The sequence below is a fragment of the Rhamphochromis sp. 'chilingali' genome (assembly GCF_963969265.1).
Source record: "Rhamphochromis sp. 'chilingali' genome assembly, chromosome: 21".
Taxonomy (NCBI): domain Eukaryota; kingdom Metazoa; phylum Chordata; class Actinopteri; order Cichliformes; family Cichlidae; genus Rhamphochromis; species Rhamphochromis sp. 'chilingali'.
The window spans coordinates 17,848,456-17,871,195 of NC_137949.1; the positions used below are offsets into that span (position 1 = coordinate 17,848,456).

The window sequence follows — 22,740 nt, forward strand, 5'->3', positions numbered from 1 at the left end:
ACCCCCGTGTTGCTACTCTTCAGAGAAAATTAAAAGAGGAGGGAAACTTACAATTGACCCCCCTAAATACTCTTTCTCATTATTGGATTCACCTGTGTATGTAGGTCAGGGGTCGCTGAGCTTACCAAGCCAACTTGAGTTCCAATAATTAGTTGTAAAGCTTTTGGAATCAATAAAATGACAACAGTGCCCAAATTTATGCACCTGCCTGATTTTGTTTAAACAATTATTGCACGCTTTCTGTAAATCCAATAAACTTCATTTCACTTCTCAAATATCACTGTGTGTGTCTCCTATATGATATATTTAACTGACATTTTTTATTGTAACAACCAACGATTTATACAGGAAAATAATGACTATTAACAAGGTTGCCCAAACTTTTGCATCCCACTGTACATGAGAAAACGTGCTGCCTCTGCCTCTCTATAGAGAACATGCAGGTTTCCCATCATGTCCTTCAAAGGTATAAAGACATTTCATTTATTTGGGTTTTTAGATTTTACCACTTCAAAAATAAAAATTTTTTTTTTTTTAAAAATCCACTAGAGACACAAACAGTTATGTAGTATAAGTGTCTCTGAAGATGAGCCACTGAGTACCTGAACCTGTTTGACAGGTGTGGCCTGTATACTGTATGTCCTCAGGGTGTTTGGAAAGATACTGTTAATCAGGACAATATGTGGCAGACATGCAAATAAAGAAGTGAAGGTGAAAAAGAAACTGCTGAAAAAAATGACTTAATGACCGCACTCAGTCACTGGAAGGCTAAAAGGTAACATGTGTCAGTGTCCAGATATGAACTTCTTAAATGTTTGCTCAAGTGATGCTCTCTGTTTTCTTTGTTGATACTGAGAGGAGCAAAGATCAAACAAAGGAACCCTTATCTGTATGTCTGTTCTGTTTCAGGCGATCAGACAGAGATAGGAGGGTTTATTATCATTATATGTGAGTCTGAAGTTTGTTTTAAAGGTTGAAAGATGAAAAAATTACACCAATTAGACTTTTCAAAATCACTGCTGGGCTATTTCGTGTAAAATTAACAAAATATGAATAAAGCTCCTGCGAGAGATCCTTAGAATTAGCTGGGGTGTTGTGGTAAAGTAGCTTTTACCTTCATTATATTAAGGCCACTGAAATATGGGTGTTTGTAGTATTTTTTTAACAGTATAGAGCCTTTATAACTTCAGAAACACAGGAGATAGTCACATGAAAATTTTATGACTTTTTCTAATTAAAGTTCAATATCATGGAATATGTCAGAGCTGCAGTAGTATGCCTGCATCAGTTTAATGGTGTTAAGGTACCCTGGATGTTTTGTATGTTTTCTGATCCAAAAAGAATATTTTATGCATTATAACATTCAGAAATGCAGCTTGCAGCTGTGAAGCTGAGAAACAAAATTGGTGTTCACATTTTTTATGACATGTAACCCTGTAAAAAAAAGAACATTTTCATATATCTGCACAAAGTTGTGAAAAAAAAAGTAAACCCTTTCTGCTTGCATGGGGAACTAAGAGAGCAGCAGCCAGGTGTTGCCAATCAGATATACTTAATTAGTAATCAGCAGATTTCTGGTCTGGCGTATTCAGGTGTATCTTAGCACAATGCCACAGAAGAGGATGTGCAAATTCATAATGTCGAGCCATGCAATACTCAGAGAAACTGCAAACAGCCCAAGAATACATCTCAGACTGCAGGTCTCAGTTAGCGTGTTAATGTTAAACTTTATGACAGTACAATTAGAAACAGACCGAACAAGTATGAGTTGTTTGGAAGGTTTGCAAGAGCAAGCCTCTTTTCTTCACAAAAACATGGCAGCATAGCTTAAGTTATATCTAAACAAACCACAACACTGCTGGAAAAATCTCCTTTGGACAAACAAGACCAAAGTGGAGATGTCTGGTAAAAACCAAACACAGCATATCAGCACAAACAAATTATACCAACTGTCAGCAAGCACAATGGTGGAAGGGTGATGATCTGGGCTTGTTTGACCTGAGCATGTTCGGTCGACCAATTCAACCACGAACGCTGCTGTATATCAAAGTATATAGAGGGCCAATGACACCAAGCACAACAGCAAATCCACAACAGAATGGCTGACAAAGAAATAAATTAAGGTGTTGAAATGGCCCATAGTCCAGATCTGAACCCAACTGAAGTGTTGTGACCTTAAGAGAGCTGTGAAAAAACAAATGCCCACATTAAACTGATGCAAGAAGAAGAGTAGGCCAAAATTCCCCCCAACTGATGGGAGCGACTTATAAAGCCAAACAGAAATTGATTATTTCAGTTTATTCCTATGAAAGGTGGTTCTACAAGCTTTTGAAACATGGGGTGTCCTTTGTTTTTCACGTGACTGCATCATATCAATCAAGTTCTGAAGACATTTTTCAAAGTCACTGAAAAGAGATGGCTAACTAAATGTCGCCTTGATCCCTGAACATTTCACGTGGTTAGTTCCTGCACTCGTTTCTTACTGTGATTAAGTAATGAAGGCTCAAAACGTACTAGGATGACCTGCAGCTCTGAAATTCTTAATCAAGATCAACACTGTTTGTGGGATGGTCAGATCTTACCGAGCTTGTGGTAAAAACACTACAAGTTTGTAACTTATACTGAGTATATGAGTTCAGCTTGAATGAATTTCAGGTATTGCATCAGGATCAGTCATGTACTGCTAGCCTTAGGCTTTTTTTTCCTTGAGTGTGTTTGGTTTTATGCTCGAGCAAGTACAAGTTAGGTATAAACTCAGTTTATTTTTAGGTTGCTTGACTCACACACACGTTTTTAGAGCTCTGCTTTCTGCAGTAAAAAGTAAAAAGATTTTTAGAGACATATTAAGTTTCCTAACACAACAGTTGTACTCAGAGCTGCACCAAACGATTGGCAAACCTATCCATAGCTCATTTTCTCATGGCATAACACTTGAAAGTGTGGGAAATATCTGGCTGGCTACACAGCTTTGTGCAGGCTGGCAGTGCAAGTGTTAACCTGTTTGATTTCTATACCGAAGAAATAAAATATAGTAATAAGTAGCAGAAAAAAACACCTTCATCATGTCAAAGAATGTCACTGACATTTTACATTAACACACACTTAAAATAATTATACACAAGAGCGTCCTTCTTTAAAATATTTAGGTTCACTCCAAAACAGTAATTTTCCATGTTGCAAGACAGAGTCCTCGTTTTATGTCTTTACGCTGTGCTGGCGCTTTTTCCTAGAGGTGACTGTCCTGTTACCTCCTGGAAAAATTGCAAATAAAGACCATCAGTATGCCAAAGATGCATTCAGACCCATTTTGTTTTCAGTAGTTGAGAAAGTTTATTTCAACCAGAACTGACTGCACATTTGAAACGTGTCAAAACAGGCCTACATAGGCATAGTCATGGTGTAAAAATGTGCATCAGATTTAAGATAATTTTGTAGCAGCAGTAAAAAAAAAACCTCCCAAAACCAGAGTCTTCTGGTTTTACAGCGAGGCAGGAGAGAAGCTCACTTTTAAACCATAGCACACCACATTTAAGACGTCTACAAATTTCATGCTTTTCTTGCCCCTGGTGCAAAGAAATAACATTGAATAACCAACACTAGAAAGAAGAAACCCCACATTAGGGGTTGTGGCTTCGATTTTAGAGCCAAGCATGCATCTCCAGAGCTGAAAAATGAAGCAACGGAGTCACATATTTTAATGAATGACAGATTAAAAAAATTCAAATGAAGTGTAAAAGTTGGGTCTGCGGTTGCTAAATAACTCACTCCAACACTAGCCCAACCACTCTCCAAATGCGGACTTTTTTTAATGCTTAAAAAATGGAAAATAAATTTTGTGCACATGGAGATGGCATAAAAATAAGGATGGGAAATTCATGTTCTGGAATACAAATCAGCTATTTCAAACACTGCCCTTTTGCAAAATTGATAGCCTGTGGGGGAGATCATTCATCAGTTTCTGTATTTTATAAAGGTTTGGGATGTATATTTAAGTCTATGGTATTGTGACAGAAAGCTTATTTAACTTGAACTTGTCATGACAATTACATCACTCTATCCATGTAAATTCCTACCAAACTGTCTGTATAAATGGATTAAATAAGTAATCTTTAACTGGATGGAATGTAGGCATAGATAGTGAGCCAAACAATGTTATAACAAAGGCCACATTAACTGTGTTTAAAGAGCTATTTTCTTTTACTTCTTCTTCTTATTACTTATACACATTATTATTTAGAATTCTGGCTCTTTTTCAATGTTAACGCTGAAACCAATTGAGGACTTTTATTTTGAAGGCAAAGTGCGTGCATCTGTCATATGTAGATGGATGTAGTAAAACCTGAAGAATCTGATCCCATTCAGAAATTCTAAAACTAAGACATTAACTGTTTATTTCTATTTTATTTAGCTTGTTTTGCAAGTGCACGGTGTGGTTTTAATTAATGGTTAATTGTTATTTTTTAGCATAATTTTGAATTGAATTGAATCAATTTTCTTTTACTTAGTTTACTATAATAACTGTCGGAACAAGCTGACTTCACGACTGTGAATTGTACCACATTCAGAGTCCAAAGCAACCGGAACAGAAAGGCCCTGGGTTTGAATCTTCTAGGTGTTTTGGTGCTTACCACAATACAATGTATGAGGTATCTATTGGCATTGCCACAAGTAGGACAATGAAAACAGGAAATGCCAATGAAATTGACATTAAATACATAAAATAAAATACATAATAACCTGACACTGAATAAAACCATCTGTGTGAGGACCTGGGCCTGCAGGCGACCCTGAAAATCGTAGCCAGACTTTTTCTACACCAATTTTCCACACTAATTTCCTGTGGGGCCCCTTCCTCCCTTGCTCTTGGCCACCCTGTTACAAAAAAAGACGAAAAAAAACGTGGAAACGCCCCTGCTCTGGTGATCTCTTAAAAATTTTCATTCTTTTTGACTGAAGCTTCTGCGATTTAAAGAGGTTTGGATGTGTAAACGGTGTTCAGGAGTGCACCTGTAGGAAAAGAAAACAGGGAAAGAAGGAAGCGGATTTCAGAGTGGTTCACTCGTGGGCGGTGCTCGGTCCCGTTGTTCTTCATTTGCAGTCTGCTGCTCTCAGCGCTCAGTTTACCACTGGTTGCGCACGTGGACACATTACTACTCCTGCAGCTCCACGCGCGCGCACGCTCAACGAGCTTTTTGAAGCGCTTTTTTAAAGCTTTCCCTGTCCGGAGCCCGATGCTGTCAGCTGGTCTTTCTGGGAAACTTTTGGTAAACTTGCAGAGTATGAGCTCTGCATAGTTTCGGTTCCTGCTCTTATCTGCCCCCCTCCCTCTGTCTTTTTCCCCCGTCCCGCGCGCTCTCCGAGCCTTTGTGCAGAAGTATGGTAGATAAAGGTCCCTTGTTGACCTCTGCCATCATTTTTTACCTGTCCATCGGGGCAGCCATTTTTCAGGTGCTAGAGGAGCCCAACTGGAACCAGGCTGTAAAGCAGTACAATGCCCAGAAGGACAAAATATTGGAGAAATATCCGTGCTTGTCCGGGGGGGATTTGGACAGAATATTGGAGGTATGGACATCTTCATTCAAACGTTTCATTCTGTGTTTCACAGCTGCATGAAGATAACTTCCTGTTTAGTTTTACTGGAAGGCACTGGACACTTGAGTGTTTATTGAGCCCCAGCTGGTTTGTAAGCTTTTACGACACAAACCTCCTGGCCTGATTAACCAGCTGCTGTCAGACTGGCTCGCGCAGTTTCACTAATATATAAATTCACTACTAAACGGTGCCTATTTTTAGTCCTTTATAAATCATAAAGCAACAAATTTCCACGAGAAATTGATGCAGGGAAAAAGCTTAGCAGGAGAGATAACTTAGCTTTAACTGTTTACATGCCCCCAATCTTAAAATTTACAGGACCAGAACTCATGTAATAATTATCATCAAACCGTCTTATTATCTTTGCTGGCGTCCTGTTGTCCATGCCTAATGATTAGGATAATTATTTTATTACTTGTAAACGTGACAGTGTATCTAAAGCAGTGATTATGTGGGTGTGGATGTCCTAATCTGTGACCTCAGATCTTAAAATCTGCAGTACTTGTTGTTCCATTTACTTTCTTGCCACAGTGGCAGTTTCTTTACCAAAAAACCGGGGCCACTGACCTCTGTGGTTTCCCCCGTCAGCATGGAATGACCACAATATGTCAACAATCATGTAATTTTTTTGTTTGTTTGCCCCACGCAATGCTGTTTGTTCATTTACTTTGACTGTCAGAGCTTTATGACCTTTTGGTTTCCATTTGTTGAATCTGAACTTGGAGGGAAGTCCTACACTGGAGAAGAAGAGTGCTGAAACAAACTGTTTGGCCCGTATTTGCAGTTTTCTAGCTTCCTTGAATCAGCCAAAGATCCAACTTCATCGATTAAAATGGATTTTTCATTAATTGCATTTGGGCCCCCCAAAACTGGGAATAACCCATGCTGGCTCAGCATGGGTTATAAGACTGAACTTGTGCTCCTCATGAGAACAGCAAGGCAGCTGGGCAGGGGTTGATGGTGAGCTGAAGCCACCAACTGACACCTTTTCTTGGCATGCAATGCTCCCAGCGTTAGAAGTCCTTCCAAAGGATCACCTGCAGAAACGCACTTCTTCTAGAAGGATCTTGAAGACCAAAGCTTCTCCTTTTGTCATCTTGACACTTTAGATGAGCTAAACTGTGAATGAATTTGTGCTGTGTGAAAATGAATGCTCAAAGTATGTTTTATCATCATTACATGCTTTATCACAATCCATAGCAGTCATATTTGGGACATATTCAGGCTACTTGTGGCACTTTCAGCTCTGTTTCAGTGCAGGAAAGGGGTGGAAGGGCCTGACGCATCCTGAGTGCCAACACACCCAACAAGTGGCCGATATAATCTCTCAGATTATTTCAGAGTTGGGAGCATCAATAAAGGCCACAGAATACTCCCATATTTGGGCCAGGCATTCATTGTTTTCTGGGACGCATCAGAGAAAGGAGAGAAGCCTCACCATCTGCCAGAGGTGAAAATTTAGATGGTATCTGGGTCCTGTTTCTCACATTTTGCACTTGGAACATGTCTCAACCTGTTTCTACCCCCCCCCCCCCCCCCCTTCCAGTATTGGGGGGATTCTCCCCCCCCTCTCCTCCTTCTGCTTCTTTGTGGGCAGTTGAAAGAGTCTCAAACAGCCAAAACCCCTGAAGCGGCCAAATCTGCATATGAATGTAGTTGAGAATAATATGGCTGAGAGATTTTGGCAGTTTCCCTTTCAGCAGCAGCTGCTGCTATAAATCAGCTGAGAGTGAGAAGTTTATTTGGTGTTAGTAGCTGCTCAGCTGCAGCAGAAATGACTCCTGCTTCTGTTTTCTCTCTGAAGTCTTAGGCAACATGGTGTGTGTGTGTGGGTGGGGGGTCACATTGACATGTTCCCCCAGCTGCGCAGACAGTTGTTCTCCTCTTGTGGTATTATGTTTTCTCTGTTGCTGTTTGCTGAAACACCTGCTGCAAAAGCATTACAGTCATTTTAATAACAAGATTTTTTTTAAGAAGCAGATTCTATTAGATTTCCACTTTGGAAACTCTGCCCAGCTCGTTAACGATTAAATCAAATGTAAGCAAGCTTAACGAGAGACTGTAACACTATTGTAAAAGTTCTGTTTTATTAACAAGGAGTTTTACTATTAACTGCAGGAGCCTTGAAGTGGTCACAGTTTGCAGATTGGATTTATGGCCCATCAAAGTTGGCTCTTGAGAGGCTGCTAAAAGTTCAGCGGGGGGGGGGGTGAACATTATCTCTCCCACAAAAACGACTGAAGTTTCCTGAAAGCAGTAGCTGTTATAAGAGAAGTGGAAGCAGCGTGCTTTCTGTTACAGCCCAGAATAAACAAGAGGAGGAGGAGCTGAAATTTACACATGCAGGTAAAAAGTGTTCTGAGCTGCATTTGCAGCAAGTGGTGTTTTATTTGCTCGGGTTTGGTTTTTATCTTTAAGCAATTATGGCACAAATAGAAGCACATTTTGTTGTATTCTTCATCACCACTATACACTAATCTAGTAAGAGAAAAGATGTACAATTTCCATGTGTAGCCCTGAGGCCTGTGTACACAATATTAAATAAGTGTTAAAGTTTTTAAAAAGTGTGATGCATATTCTTGGTCTGCAAAATGAATCCAGTGCCGTAATGTGGTCAATCAGCATTCTTCTTAATGGCCACCCAGGGGGTAACGTACGGGTGTAAACAAAAATCATATTGTACAAAAGTCTGAGAAAATTAGCTAAATGAATCTACAGGCTTGCAAGTTTGAAGTCTTATGCAATACGATGTGATATTAATTTTAGATCACATTATCGTCAAGAGGATGTGATTTATGACAGTGCTAACTTGAGATTGACAGTTTGCTACCATATGAATATCTTTTAGTTTGCCAGGCAGGTTCACACCTTACTTGTCACCCTCAGCTCGATGTTTCAAAACCTGCCTTCTCAAACCAGTCGGTTACATCTCAGTGGCTATATCCATCTTTTATGTACAGTCTGCAGATTTTAACCAGTTACGTCATCATTATCCTGCCTATCATATACACTGAGATGGCTTCTCGATCACTTCAAACTGTACTATGTAGCACAACAGGTAACAATTTTAGGCCTTTTCTTTTTAGCCTTCTGAAAAAAAATCAAGAAGTCAGCCATTTTTAAGGTATGTGACATCTCTTGGAAGAAAATTTATCTTGAGATGAAATCATCCAGACTGGAACGGCTTTGGTGTTAAGTCATGTTTTTAGAAGTCTTTCATTACTCAGAAGCCCCTAAATAGTTTGGTAAGAGGTACAGCTCAGTTGTTACTCCCATTGGCATGAGTAAAATAAACTGACGCTATAAATCTGACTCCCCACAATCCCCCCCCCCCCCCCCCCCCAAAAAAAAAAGAAGGGGAAAAAAAAACACTCCACTCAAACTCTGTGTGGTTAGAATTCTGCAGTAAAATGACTTTAAATGATCTTGGAAAAAGGTGTCCACTTCCTGAAAATGCAAGTGAATTACAGGATTTTTGTTTGTTTCAAATGACTGGCTCCAGACAAACATACAAATTGTAGTGCTTGTATCCTCTGATTATCTGCTGCGTTGCCAGGTTAACCTTCAGTCTAAGGTGGGATTATGCTCTGTTGTAAACATGGAAAACTGCAGATAACCAGACCAGTGGTCACTCTTTGAAGTCCACTTGAAGAATGCATGTGTAGTTGGTGCTTTAAAGTGCAGTCTCTCCATGGATGAGTCCGAGTTTTAAAAGAAACTGGCAGGCACACAGCCATCCACACTAGCAAATTCACTAACATATATTTTAAGATTTAAGTATTTTTGAGTCTCTGATGGAAAGTTTTTGTTTTTTTTGTTTTTTTGTTTGTTTGTTTTTTCTCTTTTTCTTGCTAAGAAAATTGGTATTTTTAGTTTGGGGGGGTGTGTCTTTTTTTTTTTTTTTTTTGAACTTTTAAAGAAAGAAATTTGAGTCTGAACAAGACGTTTTTAGCGCTTTCACGTAGGACGATATACGTTGTCTTGATATTTATTTTTTAAAGCCATAAAGTAAGAACAAAAAGAGTTCTTAGTCAAAGCTGTGTCCCAGATCTCACACAGGCACTTTTATTAACATACAGTGTAGATGTACATGAAAAAAATTACTCAGAAATAAATTATCAGCATTTATTAAATAATAATGCTCCATAAATAAAATAATGTTTTTGTGCATAACAAAAAACTCAGAACTGTGCAGTTAAATCTAAACTAAAAGACGCTGAGCATAATAACAAAGACCGATTTCGCAGCTGCTCTGTTCCCAAGTTCTACTGTGTGACTGACAGCCTTGAGTTTGAAATCCTCTTTGCAACCATGTCTCTTACAGGTGCCATTTGTGGTCCGTATATGCACACAATACAGTAATATTACGTTGAAGCACAGTACGTATCACTCCGCGAGGCTCCTGACTACGATAGCCGTAATGCTCCGACAATCCATCAAGTGGTGCGACTTCGCAGCTTACCAAAGTCGTACTAAAACATTTTTTGACAGATTGCTGAGCACCACATAAAATCGGTTCGAGGTCAGTAAGCACAACCAGAATTCATACATAAGGCTCGCTGTCGATTTTTGAGAAAATGAAAGGATTTTAGGCCTTGCAGCCCCCGTGTGTGGGAGAGACAAAAGTAGACGAAAGAGAAGCAAACTTGCGTCTCCACAAGTATAATTATGACGTAACATAGACTATCGATTTAAACTATATTGTTATATCTCAAATAAAAATATAAAGATATATTTAAAAACTCGATATATCGCCCAGTCCTGCTTTCACGCGTTTGGCAAGAAATTCAAAAGAAGCAGAAAAGAGAAGTGGCTCTCTGTTTTTGGGGACAGCTTATTTTGTCATGTGCCTGGAAATGTTGTCCACCGGTCACGGACTTGTGATAACCAAGACTTGGTTCCTCATTTTGGAAAGTGAAGAAATCACAGGGTGCGGCCCTGTAAGTTTCTGTAGGGTGTCGGTGACTCCCTTTAGGTGCTCTTCAAAACTCATACATTAGTCTCCAGGAGGTTAAACTGAGCTGAGTCCCAATTAAAGCCAGGATTGTTCTCCATCATGGGTGAGCACATGATTAGTTGTAGACACTGATCTAAAGGAGCCTTGAGTCTTAAATATTTGTACATTTTCAAGTGTGACATAAAGTTGGTAGTTGTTTGCGCTGACTAACATTAGGGCCAAAAATATGGAGTCCGGACTCATTCAAAAACAAAATCAAAACATGTGATTATCTAGTGCTCTAACAAATACAGTATTCATTCTCTAATGAAGCACAGCATCATAACATCTCGTGGAAATGGGATCTGTTTGTTTGTGTACATGGACAGAGGTGCCAGTGGGACCAAATTTTTTTTTTTTTTTTTTTTTTTTTTTTTTTTAAACTTTGGCCATGTTTAATATGAAAACCTGCCGTTTCACCAGGATATCTGAAAGAAAATGTGGGCAAGCAGAGTAGTTCAACAGAAATTTGTACATTAAGGTTTGAGGGTTGTGTTGTGCAGTAATAGCATGGGGAAACCCTGCTGAAGCAAGGATTAAATAATCTGTAGCGTTTATCCAGATAACGGCACATACTATACAGTGTCTGTACATGCTGATTCAGCATTTAGGTCAGTGCAGCCTCTCTCCAGATAAGGCCTGTTTCCTCTGAACCTTCAGTGAGCCTGGTTTAATTTACTTAAATACTAATAAACTCAATAAATTGGATAATAAAGAACGCACTGTGGTGTCAGTAAAGCAAGCCTGCTTCATGTGATGGTAACAACCTAATTCAAAGCAACCACTCACAAATCTTGATTTCACCATCTTGGATATAAAAATCTTTTCACTTTTACTGGCTTACAATTTTATTCCCCTTTTTATACATTCATTAAATCCATGAAAAAGATGGATAGTCCTTTTTTTCCTTTACTGTTACTTCATTTATCCTAAAAAAGTTTGAAGACGTTGTTGTTGTTTTTCCTCATGCTTGGATCTTTGGTTGCAGTACCGTACATGCAGTCAGATGTCAGTACTGTTACTCAGATGCATTGTTTGCAGCTTATCTGCCTCTTCCTCAGGAATAAATACATAATGAGACAGAAGAGCTTCAGTTTCTTCATTAATTGCAGCTCAGAAAGGGCTTTTGTACACTGCTGTTTGCTTCTGTTGTACTGAAAGTGGAAAAACACAGAAGAGCTGGAGTGGCATGTTGAGCTGCCGCTGTCCTGATAACAGTTTGTCATTGTGGAGGGTTTTTTTTTTTTTTTCTTAACTGTTATTTTTGTTATCTGTGTCCTGCAGCAGAGTGGTAAACCTTCAGTTAGTTATACAGAAATGAAAGGAGCTTTTAGTAGAGGAGTGAACTGTGTTCTGTCATGCGATGTATGTGTGATGAGTGTTAGTGTTGGGCTGGGTTGTTTGTTTTTACTTTTTTTTTTTTTTTGTGACACAGTGGTGTAATTTGAAATATTTAAAGATTTCATCTCTGTCTTTTCAGTGGACAAGATTGTAGCTCTGAATTACAAACAAAAAAAATGCCACACTGAAAACGTGAGACACAGAATTATGCTCTTCTCTAATTTTGGTGAAACAGATAATTGGTCCGGGAACTTTACGTGAGAGACACAAATGGTAATGTTAGTTATTTGTATATTGTGACGTAAAACGATGCACTCTAATGCTTTCAATAGTTCTGTCATTAAAGTCAAGGTGTGGTTGCTCATTACAGAAAGCGCTTGTTTGCATATAACTGGGCTACTTTCAGTTGAAATGGAGTTGAATACAGACTTATTACATCCATCAGCTCAAGATGCATTAACATAAAGCTGCATTTCTTTTTCTTTTCTTTTATTGAGGTGGAGTTGTTTCACTCCTTCTTTTGGGTGTTCAGGGGGCTGGATTAGGATGGTCCATGGGCTGATTCTGGGCCATGGGTTTTTGTTTGTTTGTTTGTTATGTGAAAACTGTTCTGGCAAGGGGTGGATTTTTTTTTTTTTTTTTGGATTTTTTTTTTTATTTATTTTCCTCTCTCTCTCATTTTGTGAATGAGGCAGTGGGGAGAGCGGTCGCACACAGATCTCCATTTGGAAGATTTGAAGATATTGCCCAACTCCACAATAGTTAAATTTGTTTGTTCTTTCTCTAATTAATAAGCAGTCTTTGATTCCGACCTAACTAAAAGTGTGCCATTCAGAATTCCTCACATAAAACTTTATCATGATAGAGAGGCGTTAAAGCATGTTAAACCTGCTTAAAGTTACAAGCATCTTGCTGTCATTAATGTTATAGTCCAGTAATGCAGTGAAGTCTTTGTGTGGTTCATTTTATTGAAAGCAGCATTTTATTCATTTTCCCTCATTTAATTTGTCATGTGCTCTGTGTGCAAATTGGGGAAAATGTAGTTTGCTTAACAAGATTTGCCAAATTTCTTTTTATTTTACCCTTTTTTTTTTCTTTTTTTTTTTTTTTTTAATTTGTGCATTTAGAGATAAACGTTTTATAAATAAACTTTACATTCTGTGATCACTTTATTTGCAAAATAAGCTGCCCCATGGGAGTTTAATCTGTGTGGTTTAGCTACTATTTGGACAGTGGCAGACATGTGATGAAGCCAGTTTAACAGCTTCCTCCTGAGCTTGTTTGGTCCCGTTTTGACACAAACACACTTTTGTGCTTTTTGCTCATTCCTCATGCTCATTAGTGACCTGAGGTGGCCTCTGGCTGACCTTTTAACCTTTCACGGACTTTTAGCTCTGCAGAGCTTGTTCGAGAGAAAGTTTAGTTGTGGAAACACAAGAAATTTGAAGACTTGCATTTTCAGTCTGCTTTAATTTTAGATGTCATCACATTTTCTATTTGACTGACATACACCGGAGGTATGTGGTACTTGCTTCCATGCGTCAGCCTTTGCTGTGCTCATTCCATTCAGGTGAATCAGTAGCTTTATATGTGCTAAACTTGAGCCATGTATATCTGCCAGACAGACTATGAACATCCTCAGATCTTCTGTATAATGCGAGAATGAGGTGAAGAGTTCACATCAGTTTCAGAGTAATGAACGAATCGCTTATTATTTATTGCTTCATCTTGAGATTAAATATCCACCATGATTTCCAGAAAGTTAGCTGTGTTATTAGAAATGCCATCACTCTGCATTAAAGCAGCCCAAGCTATCAAAGTCTGACAAAGAACAAAAACCAGACAGGTTTTTCAGGTCTAAAAAGTGCATTGCTCAGATTAGAGCTGTGTTTGCGCATATTAGATTCTTGGAGAGTCGTCGTCATCATCTAGAAGATGACACGTTATATCTGTATCTAGAATTTATAAGGTTAAAGAGACCTTTGTTGATCAGCTGAATAGGTGCATTTTTTTTAATACACTCTATGACACAGCCTTTGAAAAGATTAGTGAGTAGTACTGTGGAACAAAGCACCTATGTGGGAGTCTCTGTTACACTTTCTAACATGATTCACATGCCTGGTAAGCTAGCTAATACCATGTGTTTTTCCCATCTGTTCATTTAGAGGCTGCAAAGCATCCTTCATCTTATTCAGGTTCCTCAGCTTGCTGGTTTCGGTGCCACCTGTTTTGTTCATCGAGAGAGGAGATCTGTACATAGATCTCTCCACCCTGGCAGCTTGCGTAATAGCTTTTTAACATGTGTTAAAACTTTCTAGTTTTTTTTGCCGACAGTGCAGCGATTGGGGATATGTTGCACAAGCATGGATGTGCAATGCATGCAAGAATTCAAAATCCTCAAACTTTTAGGGATCCTTTGATTGTGGGGGAAAAAGTGGACAAAAGTGAAAGAAAAATGGATCGCACTGTAGTCGCACGCGAGTGTAGGTGTACAGCTCTCCACTCAAGGTCAGCAAAATAAAAAGGATGATGGAATTAGCATATTTTTATACGTGCCCAAAAAAAGGCTGACCGTAGACTTGACCAAACATTGTTTATATCCAGCCAATTAGCCTGTTTATCTGTGACACATATTCTAAAAATCCTCTTAGATCCTAAACTCTTTTTCCTACCTCTAACCAAGAGGAGTCTGATACAATTAGGGATGGGTATCGTTTAGGTTTTATCCGATACCGGTGCCAAATCGGTACTTTTGAAACTGTGCCGGTGCTTAAACGGTGCTCGAACCGGTGCTTAAAGAATGGAGAACACAAACTTTGTCCAAAAACCTCCCATGTTCAGCTGTTTTGTTTTGTTTTTGTAAAAAGATAACAATGTTAGCCTTTTCTGCAGCTATGGGGCATATATGGTATCACTCTTGGCTGGAAGCAGTGCTTAAACAATGGGAAAAAAAAACACAAACTTTGTCCAAAAACCTCTCATGTTCAGCTGTTTCCCACTTTTTCTTTGGTCATTTTAGCCTTTTTGTCCAGGGTGAAGGGAGTATCTGCCATCAAACAAGAGGACAGCCGCATGTAGCTATGATGATGTTTGCTAGTTCACCTTACATGCATTAATGTAATAACGTGGTTAGCCTACTCAACGTAAATTACACACGAACAACATTTAGCTACTCACACAGAGAAGAACGGCTGCTGCTGCATCATCATCCTCATCATTTCTGCTACACTGGCAGGGCTAGGGGCCAGGACTCTATTCTTCGGGTTTTTGGGGGATGTTGCTCCGGGTCCGATAACTGGCAACCCACCCAACGTGCACAGTGTGAGGTCTCGCAGCAAGCTATCAAATACGGCGCATTTCTCGGCTTTTAAAAAAAAAACCGCTATGCGTCGCCAGGTGTTTCATCAGTTTCGAGGTGTTACCTCCTTTGACAGTATCACAGTATCAGCTTAAAGCACTTGTTGCAGGCTGCTGAGTTTGCATCTTTTGCTGTGAAGTACAACCAGACTTTTGACCGCTTCGCCTTGGACATTTTTAATCTGTAGCTCTGCTCTAACTGAACGTACGTACCTGGCCCCGCCTACTATCCTGGGAAACGTAAAATGATTGGCTAGAAGTGTATCACAGCTCAGGAAAAAAAAGCACCGAAATAAAGCACCGAAATGTGCGCTGCTTTTCGGTCTGGTTACTACCGTTTATGTCAGAACCGGTGCCATCATGGCACCGGACACCGGTACCCATCCCTAGATACAATACTACATTTTCTTTCTTTTATGCAGGTAGATTATTCTCTAAGTTAGATGCTTGCTCTGATCATCTGGTACATGCAGTTGCAGTTCCTGTAATCAGTTTTATGCAAGCAAAATTTAAGCCTCAACATGGCCAATAAGTAGTTTACCTCATGCATATAAATGTAAGCAGTCATTAGATGTGCTGGGTTGCTGGGAGGATTGGCAAAAGTGCGTAAGCGAACAGCAAACGACTGAGGTTTTTCCTCTTTAATTTCTAGTCATGGATTGAAAACAAACTTGGTCATCACCGCTGTCATCCTAAAGCCCAACAGTCCAACTGTGTTGTTTCAGAAGACAAAAGACTGGCCTCCCCTTGTTCTGGTAATTACAGAGGAGAACTGTAACAGGCCTGTTATTATTAGAGAACCAAGCATCTTTCAGGACTTGAGGGCTTATGTGAATTTTGCCAACGCCTGCACATTTCCCCCCTTTTCAGCCCTCGGGGAGAGAGAGCGTGGGGTAGTGCATTGTCCCGGCACACATGGTTGGGTGTTTGCTAATTCCCAGGAGGAAAAATTCAGTTTTTGTTGTGGTTGCGGATGGACACGTATGGTTGGGGATGATTGATTAAGCGCCTTTTGCCTCATCATCTGGATTTCAAAATGTCATTGAAAGAGTTGGCTGACATATTCCACACATAACTTGGTTAAACCGGGTTTTTGGGTCTTGGGAAAAGGAAAAACAGTCCAACAAAAGAACTGCTTTCAAACTACCTGATCTTTTTAATGCTGCATAATCATGCGATTATGAAATGGGTGTTTAGGTTTGCAGTGCTTGCCTTCCTGTTTCTCTACCAAAGTAAGCAAAGGCTTAGACTTAGAAGCCCTCAGGTTAAAGATGAGTCTCAAGGGTGCCAGAGTGACGTTTCAGCTCATCAGTAGTACTCTAGATACTGTCAGCATATCACAGGAAGGATGTGCTAGAAGAAACGCAGGTTGCACAGGATGCACTTCCTGCGTTCTTGTACTGAGCTCGGTGGACTGTTTTCTAAATGCTAGTTGATCGCACCCATCTGTTGTTCTATCTTTAATTCTCTCTAAGACAAAGTCCAGCCTTTTCTCATGCACAGTCTATGTTTATTGTCCCCAGGTGGTGTCAGATGCTGCAGGCCAAGGGGTCACAATAACAGGCAATAAGACTTTCAATAACTGGAACTGGCCAAATGCCGTTATCTTTGCCGCTACAGTTATTACCACCATCGGTAAGTTCTTCTGGATGTTTGACAGCTGGATTTATAAAACGGATGCAGGATCACTTTAGAGCTGGGCTCTTGGTGGTTTTTATATTTTAAATGTCTTTATATTTACACTCAAATTTAATCTTAAAGGAGCACCGTGTAAACTTAGAGGACAGTTATTAATGACACCAGATCGTGCTCGTTTGTATCAGTCAAAGCGATGAGATATACAGTCTGTCCTGTTTGTAGTGTATGTCATGCAACCACTTAGAGACTGAGCCGAGTATCAGCATATTGACGGCAGAGTTTACTTGGACATTGTGAAGCTACTGATCTCAGATGGTTTTGTGATTATGTAGCCAAGTAACAGATTGATGGGTAACAGTTTGCTGTAAAAAGCCAGTTTTAGTTGCTTTTCTTTGTTTTGTGCCATTACGTGATTTCTAAAATCAGTACTGTAGAGTTAAATATTGAAGTAATTTGGCAAACTAGTCAACTAGTGTTTCCACTCGGATATGCTTTTTCTTTTGCTGGTGATATCGTGAGCCAGCAAGCTTTTGGTGACTGGAAAATGGGCAGCTGAGTTGGTAGGGCAGATGCTAGCTAACATTTTAGCAAAATCTATGTTTTTAGTGTTGTCCTTTTAAGGACTTCGTGTTGTCCCGGGAGCTGAATGTTTGTTCGCATTTGTGATTAGTGAAGTGTTGCTCACTGTTGAAGCTGTAAGTGGAAGAGACACTTGGGAACAAACCTAAAAGCTTCACATCCTTTGGATTCCATTACACAGAATTTAGTCCAAAAGCTCTTGAAGGCAACAGAGCAACTTACAATCCATTCAGATGTGAACAGTAAAATTGTTTATTGCTTGAAAGTAACATTACATCATGCATTTTTATACGTTTCAACAGTGTGCTTATCTTCAAATTGTAAGAGATGCTCAAGTGGCGTCTTGGAGTCTTTTATAACTTGCTTACCTCTAATGTAGGACTCTCAAATCCTCTTAAATTATCTTTGCATGTTGCATTAAATGGCCTCTTGTTTTCTGATTATACAACGCAGGACATTTCAGGCAGTAGTCAGGAACCAATAGGTTGTCCAAATGTAAGCATGCTGTTAGGAATGATAATAAAAGTAAATTCAAAGATAAATCAGAAAAACAAATTATTTACAAATTAGCCAACAGGAGTATCAGATGTTGTAACTCTGACGGTAGTCAGTCCGCATAGTTTTGCAGATTTGATCATGAGCCACTTATTTGTATAATACAATGGAGGTTGTTTTGGGGGTTTTTTTTTGTTTGTTTGTTTGTTTTTTACCCCCCCCTCTCTCTCTCTCTCTCTTAAGGCTATGGGAACATTTCTCCGAAAACATCAGCAGGACGTGTGTTTTGCATCTTCTATGGCCTGTTTGGTGTGCCTTTGTGTCTTACCTGGATCAGTGAACTGGGGAAGTTTTTTGGCGGTAGAGCCAAGCACCTGGGCCTATTTTTAACCAAAAAAGGCCTATCACTGGTATGCTGATACTCCTTTTTTTTTTTTTTTTTTTTTTTTTTTTTTTTCCCCCTCACTCCCTTCTTTAATTTCTTTGAAAAGTACTTTAATCTGTTGTTCAGCTGAAGTAACTTTTTTTTTTCTTCCCTCCAGAGGAAATCTCAGTTTACCTGCACGGCTATCTTTCTTCTTTGGGGTGTCCTGATCCATTTAGTCCTCCCGCCTTTAGTCTTCATGTCTCAGGAGGGTTGGAGTTACATTGATGGCTTGTACTTCTCATTTGTTACCTTGACCACAATTGGATTTGGAGACATGGTGGCAGGTAAGCTGGCTTCTAAAATTTAGACAGTTAAGTTAGTATAGTAAAAGGTGCCTCTTGATGACCTTGAACTTCAATGCAAATCACTCACACTGTTCTTTGTCCATGCAGGTGTGGATCCAAACAAACAATATCCACCTCTGTATCGTTACTTTGTGGAGGTTTGGATTTATCTAGGCTTGGCCTGGCTTTCTTTGTTCTTTAACTGGAAAGTTCGGATGGTGATTGAAGCCCACAAAGCCCTGAAGAAACGCCGCAAGCTGCGCAAGCTATCTCTCGAAGAGCTCCGCCACTACAAAGAGTCTAACAAAGTTTCCCCTACTTCGCCTCCCACTCTGAATGATGTCAACATTTTCAGCTTCTTGTCCAAGAAGAAGGAAGGCTACAATGACCTGATTAAACAGATTGGCAACAAAAAAGATGGCAGCAAAACGGTCTGTAACTCTAAAGAGATCGGTCGCTCGAAGAGTTGCACCGATGCTCCTATGTTTAACGGCCATACCATCCTCAGCCTGGACCGCTCGCCACGTCAAAAGAGGCGCTATAGCTTTAGTGACTGCGTCACTGTTGCATTTTCTAAGTCTAAGAACTACCTCCTGGGCTCAGACAATGGTTTACTGCTAAAGGAAGATCAGGTGGAGGGTGACCTAGAACTAAACCATGATCAAATGTTTGAGAACCAGCTTGACAAGGATGTGAATCTGGAGAATGGAGGAGAGAGAGAATGTGTATCAGTCGGTCACAGGGCGTGGGACTCCAAGGAGTACCATTCTCTAATGTTCCAAAATGCCAACATCACCTTTATCGACGAGGAGAACTTCCTCAGCAATAACTCTGAGGAGCTCGAGGACGACGACGACGATTCTAAAGCAAAACTCTCCATCACCACGTGCGACGAAAACATTGAGACGAACTCCAAGGAGGAGCAAAGCTCCGAGTCCGAAGGATCTGTCTTCACGAGTGACGGTTCAGAACACAGCCACTCGTACGAGAAACTGGTAGAGGAATATGCAAAGGAGGAAAACACAGACTCCTGACACGTGAAGGCAACACACGTGAAGCATTGTAATGTGAAGTGTTTGAGAGGAAAGTTGCATTGCACTTTGAAGGGGTCTGATCATGAGAAGTCAAGATCAAATTTAAAATCAAACTCTTGAGCACGTGTTCTTTGTCTTGCTGAATCTGAACTGCAAAGTACGTGACACATAACCCCAGGAGTATTTAACGACTGATCTGTTTCTTTGTTTTATACGGTTTGGAAAAACTATAAGCAACATTTTGTCATGTCCAAAGAAGCAAGTATTTCTTTGTTTTGTTTTTTTCTACTTTCACATGGGATTTCTTCTGATTTCCTGTATTTTCATGTATTTATAATCACCATATTGGTGTTTTGTTTTGGTTTTTAATATATTTATTCAAATGAAGGAAAGGGTAGCTTTTATTCAGTGGCTACGTGGGTTTATGTTTCCCGTTGCACAATTCCACCAAGTGAGGATAGACCAAAGTTCATCCCAGTGCACATTGTTCTTTATATAATCTGAGCCAAGCATGTCTTAAAAAAAATGAAGGGCCAAATCTTATTGCTGTGTCTGAGATTTCAATTTATTTTGACTGTAAGAAACAGATATGACTGTACTCTGCTACACATGCGTCCTAGAACAAACGTCTTTGTGAACAGACTCCAAACTTGTGAAGTTGTGGGGCGGTGTTGTGGTTTTGTGCACATCTGTTCGATGCCTCCTTAGGCATTTGCTTCCTAAAGTTGGTATTTTGACTTGGGATGGCGCTGCCTGACTGGAACAAGCCTTTAACAGTAAAAACATTCCTCCTTACCACTCTTACACGATTTTTATTTGCCATGTAAATATTGGCTGAAGGCCCGTCAGTAGCCTCAAACATGGCTCGGGCTTGGGACGCGGCCTTGCTACTCATGTTTGCCTTCGGGGGGCTCGCACTGCCGTTAATGATTGAAGTGCCGCTTGTGAAAGGGAGCCAAGGTTAACTCGGAGCAGATCGATCCTCTTTGACGCATGTTTCAGCCGTGCCTGCACAGGCCTGTCAGTTGTTGATGTCTGATGCGTCTCAGCCTTAATTATTTCTGCCTTTTTTGCACGTGAACTGGCACACAAACTTGAAACAGTATTACTCCGAATGGTAAAATGGCAGAGATCCAGTGCCACAAAGGGCTACTTTAAATCTAAAGCCAACTAAATTTAGTAAAGTTCATTAAAAACTCATAAAATACACATTAAAACGTTTTGTTTTGTTTTCCTCATGTAAACATGAAAACTGCCTTGCAGGTGACCGCCATCACCTGAAATGGCTTTAAATCCACTGTGAAGCAGTAGATGAACATCACTGTAACATCTGTTGAATGTGACTCACTGAAAAGTTCTTTCACACTGGGTGAAAGAAGATGAGGAAATAAGTTCTGCTTCCTCTCTTGTGTTTCATCAGAGCCACTTTTTATTTTTCTTTCTTTTCACATTTTCTGAGATGTGTTAGTGCAGCGTGTGTGTGTGTGTGTGTGTGTGTGTGTGTGTGTGTGTGTGTGTGTGTGTGTGTGTGTGTGTGTGTGTGGACTGAATTTCTAGCAAAAAATGATTACTTAAGAACAAGTTAGGTAGATTTAGGGCCATTGTTCATTGTTTCCTTCCTAATGTTGCTCCATGGTGTAATAAAACTCCATTATACTCGTCTGTAAGTTTCTTTTTGTTATGATTAAGTTATTCATGTTTTTGTGTAAATTTTGTATATGAGTTCTGAACAAAACTGTATATTTCGTTAAAAATAAACACTGAATGAAATCTTGAGGTTTGTTTGTTTTTTGTTTTTTTTTTTGTTTTTTTCCCCCCTCCATTTATTGGACTGGTAATGCATTGATGTCTTTTCCAGTGGTGGAGGTATGAGGTAGCTCTTAGTTCATGGTTGGCTGTGGCCATGCATCATATAACTGAAAGAGGGAGGGGGGGGCATTTTGGTGCAGATATTTTAAGTTTTTGAATGTAACTTTGCACTGCCCTTTGTTTTGAAGGGCATTTCCTCTGCGCAGGTAGTAATACACAGTTCAAATTATGCTACATTTGTAAACCCTATTTTCACAAATAAGGAAAAACAGTTGGATACACCAAATATCCTTTCCATCACTAGCTGCATTCCAAATGTTGTAGTCATGGGTGGTTTAGGGGATTAAATAGTCCTGTATTTTTTGTGTATGCTGCCCAAAAATGACCACAAATCTATCCTGGTCACCCCACTGTGTGTGTTTGTTTTTTTTTTTTTTGGGGGGGGGGGTTTCCTGCTCATATCATGAAATGATCTCAGATGGTTTCCTCACGTCTTCATGTCTCAGCTCTTGAGTCATGCCACAATAGACGAACGGTGTTTTAAAAACTGTGCTGTTGTAAAATTTTGGCAACCATAACATGCAGGTTATGGTTGTATAGCTAAAAATAAAAGTGCTTTGTTCTTGGTAACACTTGCTCGACTAAATGTACTTCAGAGGGCAAGTTACTTAAAAAAAAAAAATAATTACCCCTATGTATTTATGAGAGAAGTTGAAATTTTGGATTAATGTTCTTTTATACTTCAGCAAGCCATGCTAATTGCCAGATGAGTTCCACAGTATTCCCACTTCCATGAATGACAAAATTAAACTGGATGGTGAATCCTCAATGAATTGAATGCTTCCATGTTTGCAGACAATAAATTCCAGGGATGGCATCATTTCAATGATGAGTGACCGTGTAATCTGCCATTTCCCATTTTGTAACAATTTCATACCAGTTGTAGCTCAAGCCTAAATATAAACTGGTCAGAGATCTAAAGCATTTGGTGTTGCATGCTGCAAAATTTGGACATTTAAACACGCAAGTCTGGGCATTGACTCACTTTTGGAGCCAGCCTCAAGTGGCCGTTAGAGGGAAAAGTCCAGCTTTTGGCATTGTGCACCCATTATAGCTTTCTTCTTCTTCTGTTATTTATCTATGCTAGGAGCAAAAAAATGGATTGCAAACATGTTTTTAACACCATCT

At 39.7% G+C, this 22,740-nt stretch overlaps 1 protein-coding gene across 1 annotated transcript; it reads left to right on the forward strand.

Moving 5' to 3' along the window:
* Nucleotides 1-5,079: 5,079 nt before the first annotated feature.
* On the forward strand, nt 5,080-21,503 carry LOC308390046 (potassium channel subfamily K member 5-like). The gene is made up of 5 exons (XM_080871724.1): nt 5,080-5,562; nt 16,810-16,921; nt 18,242-18,408; nt 18,541-18,709; nt 18,818-21,503. Exons 1-5 carry the CDS (start codon nt 5,377-5,379, stop codon nt 19,741-19,743), a joined length of 1,560 nt encoding a protein of 519 aa, XP_080727850.1. The 5' UTR covers nt 5,080-5,376; the 3' UTR covers nt 19,744-21,503.
* Nucleotides 21,504-22,740: the final 1,237 nt, after the last annotated feature.